Source organism: Anneissia japonica, unplaced genomic scaffold (assembly GCF_011630105.1).
Source record: "Anneissia japonica isolate Jap-2015-1 unplaced genomic scaffold, ASM1163010v1 scaffold288015_len651517_cov191, whole genome shotgun sequence".
NCBI lineage: Eukaryota > Metazoa > Echinodermata > Crinoidea > Comatulida > Comatulidae > Anneissia > Anneissia japonica.
Window position 1 is genome coordinate 248417 of NW_022751954.1, and position 15987 is coordinate 264403.

At 33.8% G+C, this 15987-nt stretch overlaps 1 protein-coding gene across 1 annotated transcript in view; it reads left to right on the forward strand.

The window, feature by feature from the left end:
* Positions 1-15987, forward strand: part of LOC117121998 (vacuolar protein sorting-associated protein 13B-like) — a 44258-nt gene that overhangs the window by 2473 nt on the left and 25798 nt on the right. Inside the window, exons 3-24 of the mRNA XM_033267467.1 lie at positions 678-871; positions 1325-1558; positions 2044-2278; positions 2746-2943; positions 3565-3737; positions 4289-4474; positions 4662-4789; positions 5203-5381; positions 5955-6089; positions 6335-6514; positions 6800-6976; positions 7566-7741; positions 8301-8532; positions 9376-9587; positions 9988-10345; positions 10740-10854; positions 11381-12121; positions 12784-12999; positions 13534-13648; positions 14541-15324; positions 15529-15666; positions 15793-15981. Of these exons, the coding sequence (XP_033123358.1) occupies positions 678-871; positions 1325-1558; positions 2044-2278; positions 2746-2943; positions 3565-3737; positions 4289-4474; positions 4662-4789; positions 5203-5381; positions 5955-6089; positions 6335-6514; positions 6800-6976; positions 7566-7741; positions 8301-8532; positions 9376-9587; positions 9988-10345; positions 10740-10854; positions 11381-12121; positions 12784-12999; positions 13534-13648; positions 14541-15324; positions 15529-15666; positions 15793-15981 (5295 nt within the window). The remainder of the gene's footprint in view (positions 1-677; positions 872-1324; positions 1559-2043; positions 2279-2745; positions 2944-3564; positions 3738-4288; positions 4475-4661; positions 4790-5202; positions 5382-5954; positions 6090-6334; positions 6515-6799; positions 6977-7565; positions 7742-8300; positions 8533-9375; positions 9588-9987; positions 10346-10739; positions 10855-11380; positions 12122-12783; positions 13000-13533; positions 13649-14540; positions 15325-15528; positions 15667-15792; positions 15982-15987) is intronic.

Sequence of the window (15987 nt, forward strand, 5' to 3'; positions counted from 1 at the left end):
CTCTGTCTGAAAGAGGCTTTACGTCTAAAAGTCTGACATTTAGAAAAATTTGGTTTTTATAATGTCTATGCAGAGATTATATCTGACTTAAGTGTCAAAAAATCCAGGTTGCATTCCTCCCATCTCAGTAGTAAAATGAATGCACTTTACAATTTATTCTACTAGCATAAATTAATGCTTATTTCTAGGGTTAAGTTTGGTCTGAACATAACATCTTGCTACCAAAATTACATTTATTGTACCTTGATATCATTGGTAAATCTTCACTTTTATAATCTTAATATACAAATTGTAACATTGACACTACTTTGTGTATCATACTGCAGAGATGAGAAGAGAATAGAATGCATATTTAAAAAAAAAAATTACCATTAATATTTTTATTTTATCCTCTTCTCGTGTTTATTTTATACATATCATCATTCTAAGAGGGTCAATTTCCCAATTTAGAAATATTTTTATCAATTAATAATAATTTTATATATCTGAATTACATTACATACAGTATTTTTAACAAAATGATTTTTTAAAGCTGGCATAGACCTGTGGACAATTCTATTCCTAATCAATTGTATCATAATTTTCTGTAATTTTTCTGTAACTTGTATTGCCAGAGGAAAACAAATTTCCAGTTGCTTTACTGGACAATAAAGGATTATCTAAATATTTGCCTGTAGATGCAGTATCTTCAGAATTTGGTCCCGAGGAGCATCCGCCTGGGTGGATGGCATGGGCTTGGTCATACGTTCCAGAACTTATATCATATGAGGATGACGAAGATCCTGATAATGAAGGCACAACAAACAGAAAACCTCCTACTACTACACTCTCAATAGGCATGTATTGCTCCACTGCATCCATTACATTCAAGGTAGCCCTATTATTATTTTTATTATGATTATTATTAGGAATTTTTAAATCCAGGCTCTGATGGAAAAACATGTTTTGTTGTACAACTTTCCCCCGGAGCTTGGCTTTAAAACGTACATTTTTATCATTATCAGTTTTTTTATTAATATTATTGTATGCTTCTATCATTACTTGTCATTTAATAGTGTTAAAAGTCTATAAGAAACTTTGATGTTTTTGTTGTGCCTTTGTTTGTAACTGGAGCGTCCTCTCCAGAAAGAGCCTGAACATTTCTATGAACATTTATTTTTTCACAAATATAAACATCTCTGCTCCCAAAACCACATCATGAGACTTAATATAGTTCATAGTACATTTCGTGGTTTATTTCCGTATTGTAATTATCAAGTTATGTGGCTGTTGAATGACAATATAATTTTTTAAATTAAAACATTAGTACTATTTTATTTTTTAGATGACTGAATTCATAGCCAATAGATCCTTCTATGGGCCTCCAAAGCCGACCTTTAAACCCTACCTAAGGTTACATTTGAATGGTGCCACTCTTGAAGTACTTCTGCATGGTCTGACCTTCTTCAATGTTCAAATAGCGTTTAGTGAGATTCAGTTGAACGGCATTGGAAACTGTACCTGTGGAACTGATGAGGCTTTTGAAGATTATCTAGACTCGCACAGTATTAAACCACAGGTGAGTTGAGTCATTTTGTTACGCGATCAACACAGGTGTTGTTTTCAGCGATTGGTTAAACATACCAGATTGATCATGATACGGATTACTTTGCTGCATATGTGTGATCTTTTTTGAAATCATGCCGATGAATGCTTCACAGTTGAATCGTCTAGAGTTCATGACTACGTTGAATATAGATGATAAATGTATAAAATTCTAATATTCTTTAAACTAAGAAATTTATGTATACATTACCAAAGAAATGCTTTTGCAAACAACCAATAAATACTTTGATTTAGTCCCCACTTGTTTTACATAGATTTTATTTAAATCAATGTTTGCTTTTATTTAAATTTGCCAATGTTCCTTGTTTTATAATATTGTTGCAAAAGCTATGAAAAGAACGACAAGTAATAATACTAATAATAATCCTTTTTATATAAAATGTTATTAAAAAATTTTTTTTTTACATTTCACTTTGAATCATTTTTTTTATGTGCTAGGCTCATTTTATGAGCATCGGTGACAAAGACTATGAAGCCAAGTTGCCTAACTACAAGTACAACTCACTGTTTGATCCAATGAGTGCTGAAAACAACTCATCAAGAACTCTATACATACTGGACACTGAACACCACAATCAAAAGTATACAGAAAACTGGGCCCAGACACGGTGGGGTGCCTTCTGGATTGACTACTTGTACACCATGGAAGAGCCTAGTGAACCGCAATTAGAGGGTACATTTAATATTGCATTTTTTTTATCTTTGTTTTTTTTTTACTTGTTTTTTCACTTTAATGCTGTCTTTGTAATGATATAATTTGGAGTAGATTCTGGCCATTCTCTCATGTTCAATTTTAAAGCATTGAATTGCATGTTTTTAATGAATCAAATATGCTACCAAATTCTACAAGATACAAGATAAAATGTATTGTCTTCAGTAAAAACAAAGAAATTACAAAGCTCACAAACAAAACGACATTCAAATAAAAAAATAATATTTACATCAAATTTCCATAAATCCATTTACAAAAAGCACATACAGTAACAATAATTTAAATTATAAAGTTTTACAAAAGATAATGATGAATGTTTAAAAAAGAACTTTAAAAACTGATCAAAACAACTAAGTTTCTGCTGATTGATCAAGTTCTGAAATGATGTGTATTATTAACAAAAAGTGTTTTCTTTTTTTCTTCATTAGCATCAGAAAACTCAAGTCAACATTCTCATCAAAGCACCACAGTGGATCCTATCTTTGAATTCAAAGAAGTTTCCAATCAGCGCATTGTGTTCTTTGCTGGTGATGTTCATGTGAATAGTAGCATGGTTCATCGTGTGCAGAAGGCAATCACTTATGCCAATGACCATGATTATGAACCTTACAGCAAAGCTAAACCAGGTAACGATAATTCCTAACAGGGTTGGTAACATGTACAATTTTAACCCCCTCAGAAATGTGGTGGCCCCCAGCATAATAGGTGTTCCTGATGCTGTTCATGCATTTTCTATTGAATTATAAAAGACTAATCTTTTAAATTGTTATGTATTACAGTATTGATATTTATAATTTGTGTTTGAAATGTATATTTGTGTTTTGATATGAGCAATTGCGCTCGTTACAAGTTTCCGTGAAGACAAATAAATTCTGAATCTGAGTTTTTATTTGATATTTTATTAAATTTATAAATTTTTCTTTGAGCATCTCCTAAGTTCAATTTAATTCAAAGTAGAATGGGAAATAGCCTGCCCATTTCTGAACATTTGGAAGTGAGGTGAAAGGTCAACACATGCAGGCTCAATATAGGAAACTGGCCAGACATACACCAACACAAACATACAAATTTAATAAAATAATACACTAAATTAAATTAATCTAACTGCTGTATGATTATGCTGTAAGCTACTCCACTGTATTCTAAAACAAGCCAAACATATTGAATGGATGAAAATATATAGGAATGTTTCTTCTAATAATTAGCCCATTTTGTAAATACATACTTCTCTGCTTATTTTGTTACAGAAATAGTTGATGTGTCACGTCCTGTCCCAACATCTGATCAGATTGAACAATTAGAAGACTTCGTGCCAAGCCGTAGTACACATTTCACCGTCCTGGGACTCAATTTGACTGTCAGTGCAGCAGAGCACTCGCAGTATGATGAAAAGCAGTCGACCCTATATCCTGAGAAACTGGTAATGCATTGCAACATACATATCCTTCATTCTAAAAATAACAACCATTTTAAAATCTTTGAATCTGATTAGGCTTCAAACTGATTAGGTCAATCAATGTGTGCCTAGAATTTAGAAAATTTAAGGCCAGACTCAGCAGGAAAAAATGTTTCATATGTTGTACAACAAATTTTCTAAGACACTGATGGTGTTTGAAGAATGGCTAATGTGATATAGATTTTTGAATATTTATAAACTGCGGGGAGGGTTGTGGGAAAGGAGTTTTTCGAAAGTATACAATACACTGTTATCATTTGCCCATACTGTAATGGGGAAAAAAAGGTGTTCAACACCACTGTCAATGTATCATTGAATATCATTTCATCTCTTATGCAAAAAACCTTTTTTATTCCAGTCTTATTAGTGCAAAAATGTTTGAATCATCTATGCAATTTACATTTTCATTTCTCTTTATAACCACCTGCAATTAGGCCATTCCACCATCAAATTTTTTTATGTCTGTTCTAGTTTTGATAATGTCACAGAATTATGTTCATTTGTGTACTTAACAGGATTTGAAAGATGATGATTTTGCAAGCAAGACTGTCTTACTGCCTGCCCTAGCTGTTCAGGTTGACAGGTTAGATGTCCAGTCCACACTACCAATGTACAGCCGAAAGTTGATCAAGGCTATCAGTAAAGTTCAACGACCTTCTGATAACCTCCTTCATGGTTGCTATTCCCATAACTATTACAAGGTAAATCTATTTATGAAAGTCAGTCATATATCCAGGTTGCTGGTGCTACCCCTCAAAAGCACCTTACAGGTACATGCACCACCCCAACCCAACCCAAGTTATATATCATTGGATATTGGGGGTATCTTTTTATTCTGTCTGTTTTTGTCATACATTTATCATTTTGAATTATTTATTTTTACTACAGTTGTTTGGTGTTCAAGTTGGATTAACTCAAGTTGATTACACTGAGACAAGCAATCCCATAATTCTCAACTTATTGCCATCATTCAGTGTTGCTGCCTATCATAGGAAATTACTTCTGCCAATGTACTGGTGTGTATTGTGGCTTTACATATGAGGCTTACCATTTCAATACCAGCATCATGAACCAGAAAATGAAAATTGACTTTAATAATTCTTATTCTCCACATTAAAAGCTTAAAAATGGTCGTAGTTAACTTAAAATTGACAAAGTTGTGAATAAAATTATTACGGCTTCTGTGTATTAAGGTACACACCGCCTCATTCTTATGCTTATTACTCAGTTTAACAATTAATGAAAGTACGCTGGTTTTGGGAAGGTAAACCTCATATTATCCTTATAATTTGCCTTTTGAGCCATTTTAATTGTAGTGTTTGCTTGTTCCTTGATGCTGGATGCAAGTGAAATGGTTAGAAATATGCCGGAGGGGAATCACCTTGCTACTTTTTAGTAAATAACATGCTTGATTTTTTTAAACCTGTAGGACAAATCCCAGAAACATTACTTCTGAGATGTTGGTGGAGTGTCCAAGTATTGCAGCCAATGCCACCAAGGCTCAACTGTTGCTGTTACAGGAGTTGTACAAGACTTGGACAGATGAAGTGCCAATGCTTGAGAGGTTCGAAGAAGTCTCTCTTCAGCAAGACATCTTTAAACCATCAGGTAAATAACTTCCAGATTAGGAAATCTCTGATTTTTAGTTTTAGTTCAATGTATCTGCGATAGAGACATGTTGCTTACATCCTAACAATCAGAAGGCATGTCTAAATTAGGTTGTGAGTATATTGACTGCAACACATAAACCAATGTGTATGATAAGTTCTTTATACATGATATAAATAATGAGCTTTGAAATTCCAGAAGCCACTACATATCATTGAGACATTATAATAAAGAGTAGCAAAGCTGGCTAAACTGGTAGTAGCCATTGTGTTAACCCTCAGCCAATGTAGCTGTTCTTGTCATTCAGCTGGTGTGAAAGCTGAAATTTATGTAACAATCATCTTTCAGACGCTAAAGCCATTTATGTACAAATAGGCCCATGTGGTTATTTATTAACAAACTCTTTACAGATAATTTAATGAAAGATAAGTAGGAGATTGTCTCAAGTGAACAAGTATATTACTGTCACTGTGCAATTAAGCACATTTCGGGAAAATGGTTGATCATGAGACATAAAAATATACAAGTTATAATTTTCTCTAATTTCTGTCTGTTTCTTTTATTAAATGACAGTGCAAGCCTTTCCATCTGGTCAACCTATGTTGGAATTTTCGTCATCAGACATTGAGATCAAGACCAGTGAGACAAGTCTAGTGAAAGCAATGTCAGGAACTTTAGGCAGTGCCAAGCTGCTGATTCAGTCATTAGGTTTGTAATGAAAAAAAGAAAATATGTTTGAATATATATTAGTCTAGGATGTACACCGGGATCAAAAATTATAAAAAAAGTATGATTAAATCGGGTTGGGCTGAGGGATTAGACTATTTCCTATGTAAAGATGTCATTTGAGGACATAATTCAAAGATACCTCCTTTTCCATGAATGAACAGACAAAACAAGAGATAAACCAGTTTTGTCGCAATACAAATTAATAATTTGGTTTATTTTACCAGAGAATGGAAAAGTGATATCAACACCGCTTTTTCAAGCACCTGTGGATACTGCTAAAGTTCATACTGTTGAATACTATGAAAAAGAAGAAAAACCAAACATCCAACCTGGAGTGTACCAGCAAGATGTAGTGACATTCACTTGCCAAATACCAAAGGCAACAGAAAAGGCAACAGCACATGGTAAGGTTTCACTCATGTTATCCAAATGCAGGCTTTTCTTTGTAGTGTTAAACAATTCAAAAAGTAATAATTCTTTTCCAGGCCTAGTTTTTTTGAATATTGACCATCCTAGAGTCTTTATTGGATAGACTTATCTTCATAAGACTTCTATGAATGGATACCTTGTTCGAAGCAAGAAATTAAGTTGTCTTTACCCAGTACCGCTCATTTTTATTAATGGTGGGATTTTTTTCTTACAAATGTTCTTCGTAAAAGTTAAAAGAAAAATATTTCACCATATATTAGATGAAACCGGCCTGATTTTGATTGACATCCAAGGACTGGCCTTCTGTCTGGATCCACTTTTCTACCAGTGGCTCACTTACACACCTCGACCAGTTGGAGTTTGGAAATCTGGTGGAAGAGGTACTACTATGACACCCTCAAAATCTACACCTTTCCAGACAAAGGCTTCTATTAAAGGTATTGTGTATCATGAGGACATACTTAATACATGGAAAGTGTATACTTTATTGGGAATATCATAGATAAAGAATGATTTATCATAGACATCTAAAGTATTTCATGATCTGAAAAATGTACTTTATTGTATTAAAGAAAGAAGAAAAATGTGTGTACAGCTGCAGTGCTAGGGAAGAGGCTGCTAAGGTCCATGGCCCTCACTAGAAATAATCATCCACAAACTAACCCACCTCCTGCAAATAATGTATGCCTATTTTACTACTGTGTTGTTAATTGCTTAACTGAATTCAAATGACTGTGGGTACCAATACAAGGGGAAAATTTAAATGACATACACTATAATAATTGTGTTGTCTGTCAGACAGAGCAAATGATGTTTCACAAATATCTCTTCAAACAAATTCTATATCTTTTTGTTCTATTGGAATTTAGACAGTGTTGTACTTCAGCAGTGTTTTTAATATTGACAGGCAAACCTCTGATGGTGAAGTGTCAAACCTTTAAAATCCTGTGTAGGTATTATTTGCTCCAAATTAACACTTAAAAACAAATGTTAGTAACCATTGTCTGTCATCGGTCCATTTTTTAGGATCAGCTAATAACTCCAAAGCAAAAGATGAAACTACAAAGTTGAGTGGTACAAAACAACTCCCTAATCAGGATCAACACCCCAGTATGGATGGTAATAAGCAGGCTACTAAAGTTGATGATGCAAACGCTATGGTTCAAGAGTATTTGGCCAAATTGAAAAATTTTAGCATACAGGTAAGAGATCGACCTTATGTTTCTATTTAAATTGTTTATGTACTTTATGGACCTATACTCCATTTTATCAGGTCTATTTTGAAACAATGCCACCAATGTCTCTCAACTTTCCACTAAGGGACTTCCAGCCTTTTTTTTCAGACACATATCTTTGGGTACTTCTACAACCAAAAACACTGCAGGTTCTGTGCACCCCTATTTTTTGTTTTTTTGTTTTTTTTTGTTTTGGCATTTTGTTTAGCCTAGGTCTAGGGTAACTCACTACAACAAGACTATCATTCACCAGTCACAGCACAGATAAACACTAGTAACTATCAGCGTGAAATGCCTTGGCCTCTGGATGTCCCCATTGGTAGTGGCCAGGTTCTTGGAAATTTTCATTTCAAATTTAGCGAAAATGGTGTATAGATCCATGCTTAAAGTTAATATTGACAGATGTCTATTTTAGAAGAATAAATACTATCTGAAAAAAATTAATTTTTTTAATTATATATTATTGTTAATATTATTGGTATTAATATTATTTGTAAATACCAATCTAGTTTTTATTACCTTTCAGATTGATTTGGAGTGCTGTTCGATTTATCTACCAGCCACCCACATCCAGATACCAAAAAGTGCACCTCCAACTATCCCACTCCTGTTCAGACATTTAGCTCTGTCAGAAAATGACATGCCCCCCACTGCTGTCCTGTGTCTGCCTACTGTAACCATCAATAGCATTGGACATCGCAAAATTGCCGCCTTACAGGATATTCCAATCGACCAATCACTTCTGGTCAAAGAAACAGGTAGATGTTTTGTGTTACTACTATTCTCGCATAATATGTTGCTATACTACATAAATTATAACTTTTAGTGAACAGTATCTATAAAAATATTACATATTGCTATGCTATGCTAACAGACATGCTATCCCAAAACTAGTGTACTGTTGCTATATGTTAAACCATTGAGGTATTATAGTAAACGGTTAAACTGACTAATTAGCAAAAGAATGTGGCAGTATTGTATACTTTAGTACAGAGAAGCTGTAATAATTTTACTTCTAACTTTGGCAACAGTAAGTCAATTTCATTGAATGACCCACCATTTTAAAACTTAAAATGTGGAGAATAAGAATATATTAAAAAAAAGTCAATTTTTTGTTCACTGATGCTGGTTTTGGATGCAAGCCTCACATAAGAAAAAAAAATGTTAGTTATGAATGACAGTGTCAGGAACTGCTTCCATTGGGAATCTTAAATAACACAAGACAAACATATTCTCGCCATCTTACTGTCATTCACACACTATATTCCAGACAGTAAAACTTGCATGAATGTGAATTAAACTATAAAGAGTGGAGCTGTATCTTGGTGGTTAAGATACTTGCTTTGTACTTAAATATATATTTGTCTAATAACATAAAACTATTGATCTAGTCGTGTGTTTTAAAATTTTCTTTTTTTGTTGTCCATATACTTGGAAAGAAAAAACAATGCTGTTGCATTATTCAGGTCACCGAAAATAAATTAATAAGTAATAGAAATCTCAATATGCTTGCTGATTGCTATAGACATGTAATCTGACCTTGAATGTGAAAATGTTTCTGTAATCTTTAACTTGTAAACCGTATTTCTCACTTGTTTTAGGTCAGAAATTCCCATGGTCAATAGCAGCAAGTTCACTTAGCTTGTACACGCTTCACCCTATGTCCACCACTCTTTATCTACTTGAACCAATGACTGTCAACTCGACACTGGCCGTCACAAGTAGCGCAGGAGGACCGTCTGCTAAAAATGTACTTGGATTCTGCCTTCATTCGGATATGAAGACTGTTAAGGTCAACTGCTCAAAACCACAGGTAATGATTGAAGTCAGCTTTTTGTAAAAATATTATTATTTATTTAGTGCTTTCTGCATTTAAACACCTCAAAGCACTCCTTGTTTTGTGAGAAAATTAACGATTGTACACAACATAGAAATCAATCAATTTACCTTACAACACATTTATTTATATAGTATAAAATCTGGTTTATGTATTTACCACCTTCACAAAACTTGATGTCAGAAAATTGGAAGTTACCATATCCAAATTACCTACTGGAAGATTGATTAAAAGCTCTCATGATTTTCAACAGAATTTAGATGCTCTTCTCAATTTATGATTTTGATACAGAAACATAAATTTTTGGTGCAGAATCAAAAAATAATCAGATCATTCAACACAATTTTTCATAATTATTTACATATTTTTATTTCAGGTGTCCCTTCTTGCTAGTGTTTCATGTGCAGCTATTGAAGCTATACAACAAACAACATTGAAAGCCAGTAAGCAACGCAGGCACAAGAGCCGGAGCCAAAGTATGGACAGCAAACAAATGCCTCAACGTTCTCCCGTTAAGACCTTAAGCAGTGTGTCCTCTTCTGGACAGCCCGAGAAAGCACAGGGTCAGGAAGCCTCCACTAATCTCTCATCAACTATCGAGGTTTCTTCGACACCTGACAGTGAAGAGAATGAGGGCAGCACAAGTGGTCTGAGATTGTCACTATGGTTACAACTGACCCTAAATAAGTTCTCTCTCAATTTATTCTCTGAGGATTGTAATGGTAAAGCACAAGGTAGGTTTTGTATTATGTAAAAAAAATCAGTATAATGATTGTTTTATTCTGTATAAAATCCTGAAAACAATATTATTTCAGGGTGCCAGGTAACAAATTATGTGAATATAAATACAGATTTCCCTCCATTTAGAGACCACTTTGGTATCAGGGTTTCCATGGTCCTTAGCAGTTTTGGTCTCTTAGAATGATATAGGTTATAAAATAAATTTGTGAATTTGAGACCACAGAAAAGTGGTCTTTAGTGGAGTTGGTCTTTAATTGGAGGTGTCTTTAATTAGAAGGAAACCTGTATAATATATATATATATATATATATATATATATATATATATGTGTACATATATAATATAATGATAAATATATAATCTGTTTCATCTTTGTTTCTCCTAAAGAACTCAAGTTGCAGTCTGATTTAGAGGATCTGACATTTTCTCTGGACATTCAAGAAGTGTATTCAAAGATGAAGTGCAAGATTGGGGGTCTAAATGTAAAGCATTACATAAAATGGTAAAATTTATTTTTTTATAATCTTTTTCTATTTTGTGATGAAAAAAATTATACGAAGTTATTTTAATGAAGCCTGTCATATTATTTACAAGACAAAATATGATTGGATCAGAATTATTATGCTAATTATACTAGTTAATTATTTTAGTCATATTAATATTTAAATACTGTTATCATTACTATGTTTAACTATATGAAAATCTTTATTATAAATCTAAAGTAAAAGATGACAATCTGGCATTACAAATTGACAATATAGCCAGATTGTCATCTTTTAGTTTAGACACTCTTACGCTGAGGAAGGCAGCAGGCGCTGCCAAAAATTTTGTTTAATAAATGTATATGTCTCAAACTATGTCAAAGTGTCCGGCATTTATTTAAATAGCTGCAGTATTATTACTGTCTCTTATACACATCTAGACATATATATACACATATATATATACACATATATATACACATATATATATACATATATATATTACAACTATTTAATATATAAAATATTAATTATATTTATGTATAGGAATAAATCCTGGATTCCAGGTCCATACAAAGGTGTGATATTGTCATGCACTGACATGATCACCAAGCAACTACCACTCGTTAGCAGAATTGCATCTCAGAAATCCTCCGCATCTTATGGACTTCACGCTCAACGTTCACCTGCGAAGTCCCGCGATTCCAAGACTCACGGCTTTTTAACACTTACCTTTACACGTGCACTAAGCAAGTCAGTTAAAAAAAGACTTTATCGGTCAAAATTAAAAGTACAAGAGCCAATTGCAAAGATGAACCAATATGTAAATGAAGTTGTGTTGTCTACTCAACCATGTGATATTGTTGTGTGGTGTCCTGTATTAGCTTCTATGCTGAACATTTTTATGATCGATTTGTCTACAAGTTCACTTCGTCAGGGTGAATCCGGACAAATTCAGCCCTCACTGAAACGCCATGAAAGAGTGCGGCGTTCTTTACGAAGTCCACCCTCGGTAGCCAGCTCGATGACTGCCTCAGAAATAACCAGAACAAGTGCTAGTAAGAAGTCTGTGAATGAAGAAATAATCTCAACTAGAAAGCTTCCCCTATTGTACATTGATTGCCAAGAGTTTAGACTTTTCCTTCCAGGCAGTGATCCAAATAAACCCCATGCATTGTCAGGAGAGATCAGTCAAGATTGTTTCTTGGCACATGTGAAATCCATCTCCTTAACCCCTAATGTGGACAATCCACTGCAGAGAATGATTCTAAAGCAGGAAATATACAGGTAAGACATAATGCTCATTGATATACAGTAGGCCTTCAGAAAAAATGGCCAGAAAAAATGTGTTTCATGACTAGCTAAATGTAATTACCATACTATATTTATTCGAATAGACGCCCCGCTTTGAATAATTTCCCCTCTCGAATAAATGCCCCTTGGAGAGCCTCTCTTGAGTAAATGCTCCAAGGCATTTATTTTTTCCTCGATTAAAGGACCCTTAAATGACTTTAAACAAATTTAATAGAAGCAACATCATTCTCGACACATTCTATTTATGTTCTACTCCAGCAGAATTAAATTTCTTTCTAACCTGGTTGGGAACAATAAGTCCTTCTGATCACACAATAACACAATATGATTGTAATTATGTGTTGTAGTTATTCAAATAAATACAGAATTTATGCTTAACTCAGCTTTCTGTATCTTATATAATGTAGCTCACATTTTGTTACTTATAATGAGTGATAAAATTTGGTCATGGTAGAGTTAACCTTTATATTGATCAAAATCAAATTTAAATACAGTTTTAGTATAATCACTTACCAAGAAGTCAAGTCCACAAGGAAGTCTACATTGCCAAATTGTAAAATGTTGCTGTATTTCAATTCCTGGCGGAGGTGAACTTTTTCAATTGTTATTTGAATTTTCTGAACTTTTCAATTCAGAAAAGCTATGCATGCTGGGATAACACAACAGCCTGGGTCTGAGGTTGAAGACCGGCAGTATCAACTAGATATCAATGCAGTTAGCCTGTGTACTGTATTGTGGGAAGATGTGGCAATGGCTAGCGATCAAGGTGTTCAAGAGATTGGATCAGCCGATGACAGCAGCGTTACCTTGACGCAAAATCCCGCTTTGGAGTGGAACATGGCTAAAGCAAGGTAAAATCACATCAGCATTTTCTGTAATTATATGAGGCATGTTGTGGCAAAATTGCCAAGTTGTAGCAAAAATTGAAATTCAAGTATTTTCAGATACCTGAGTATGTGATCTTTAATATGAGAGGTCATTCATTGATTGATAAGCATAAGTTATTGGAAAGTGAAGGTGCAGCACTCTTACAGTCAATATAAACGTGATTTTGAGTAATTGCCTTCCAAAATTTATTTGTGCATACATTGTTTAATAGAATTGACTATCAAAATAACGTTAAATGAATAATTTGTTGACGACTTCCAGTACTAATACTTTGGGACATGATTAATAAGACAATAAACTGTTGATATATAATGAAAAAAACCATTTTGGAATTTTAGGCATTTTTTTGACCTCCCATATTTTATAGTTCAATACTGGCCTGTGTGACAACTTCTCATCTCATATGTGTGTAAATTAATAGTAATGATTGTATGGTATATATGTATAAATCATCGTTAATTTATTGCTCTAACAAATTGTTAACAATTTTTTCAAAGGCAAAGTCCTCAGCAAATCAGCATTAGTCCCATAATTCATAGCTTTGACTTGCGTGTTGTTGCTGCCCCAGCAATTATCATGGACAAACCATCTGCTGATCCCACAAGTAAAAAGGTTAGTGAACATACAGACTCAGTGATTTTAAGAGACATATAGAAATCCTCATCGTGAATAAGCCCAAAAGTTTTATTTGGCACTGGGCCTATATCAATTTAACTGATAGATTGATTGATTAATTTTTTGATTAATTTATTTATTGATTGAATGCTGGTGATGGTATTAAAATGCCACATAAAGTTTAATACTACTAAATGTGGCAAAGACAAGCCAAACCAGTCACTCGTCACAAATCGTGTTTCAGAGAAAATGGCCAAAACATGCTGGAATGTCAAATTTTTAAAAATCTATTTTATTGCACTAAACTAACCTTTATATATCTACACATCATTCTATGGTGTTATTTTCCCCAATGTTAAAACAATACTTTTTAAGGATTAAAAGATAGTTTCTGCATGAGAAATGCCTGAAATCATAAACTTTGACGGCTAATTTCTCATATATTGTTCTTTAACAGTTATGTGGTTAAACGCTTGTAACTTCATAAGGAAATGTCCGATTTGAATGATGTTTTTACCATTTTATAGCTATTATTTTACTCGTAACACTGCATTAATAACTCAAAATCAATTTTTGCGTCGAGTGACTGGTTTGGCTTGTCTTTGCCACAAATATAAAATTCTATTCTGGTAATAGACAATTGGTAACATTTTAAAATCTGAGATCGTAACATACCCGCATGGAATAGTAACTTCTATAATTATAATGGCAATAGTCACAATAATTTAGTAATGAAAAAATGAGTAGGTAGCACTTTTTTGACTAACAATGAATTTTATTTCACAAGCTTCATTATATAAGATTTGTATCATTGTGTTATTGATGGAAATGTTCATTCATTAATTTAATGATAAAAAATAAATCAATTTTTATTTTTATTTTACTGAAGCGTATTACTGTTTGCGGACACTCATTAGAGTTCAATATTACAAGTGATGTTGATTTATACTTAAGCGCTGGTCAGGTCCTACTAGCTCAGATGGCCTTACAAACCAACATTGGTGCCTTTTCTACAGTGTCTTCATCATATACAACCAAAGGTAAAACAACTTCATCCAAAGTATCAGAGGAAATACCCCTGGTAAGAGTGCGTCCAGTGGAGGACAGCGGTCTTGGAAGTGAAACGTCATCAGTTAATTTAATACCATCAAGTATTGAAGGCCAGTCAGGGGAGAGAATGACAAATTTGTTGTCGGGGAAACTTGAAAAACCAAAGAAGCGGAAGACAAAATTCACGCCATTTGATATTCTTCTTACGGCAGGAAAGATTTCGTTTATGGTATACTCACGTAGGTTCACATCAGAACCTTTGCGACATAATAATCAGAAAACCAATAATGATAGAGGAAAGAAGTCATCATCAATAACAAAGCAGATGTCAGCTCTGTGTCTTGAGCAAGACATCACCAGAAAAAACCAGCAGAATGTCTGGAATAATGAAGATGGCTGTACAAGCTCTGTTGCCATTGAGATGGACGCATATGATGCTGATGAAGAGAGCACGGATGATAAGGATGAGGAAGAGAAGACTGTTAAAGTGATCCACCCATTTCTCTATCTTGTCTTATCGCAACCACATGTTATCATATCGATGGAGAAAGTTAGTCAGAGGGCTGAGTTCTCAGTTTATGATTTCTCGATTGATGGAACTTCAATCAATTTCCGTGAGACAGGTAAGATTTCTTCCATGAATTATAATTTGTTGCTAGAAGAATTTTAAAAATCCAAGAAACAAGTGATGAAATTCATTTTTAACAAAATTTTTTTTAATAGCAGTGAAGATTCCAATGCGCCAAATACTAATGAATGCAGTAGAGGCTTTGGTATATGTAATTATGTATATGAGTGATTGACATATTATTTCTTGCATGTGTTAGATGCTACGAAACAAGTGCCAGACAGTGGGGACTACACAGTGTCATGGCTTGAGACATGCCCGGGAGATCCAGACCCTAAGACCGGTATTCTACCATCATTATTCACTTTCACAGTCAAAGATTTCTTTTCTAGGCCTGGTGAGTACAATATTTGTTTTCCTTTAAATCTTCTTGTCATGATATGGTATCAGAGTTCAATCTTACATTGACAATATTATGTAATATTATGCAAATTATGATAATGATGTCATGATTACTCCTCAGCCATCATGAACATGAGTGTATGCAGACCAATGAGGGCACATCTTAGCCTCACTAAGATGGATCAGTTTTTTGACTTCTTAAGGAAACTCAGTCCACTTACATCATTCAAATTTAATGCCGATCTAACGAAAATGGAAGTGAGGCAGGAACAAATACGATCAATCTCTACTAACCTAAGCAGTCTCAAAGGTAGGC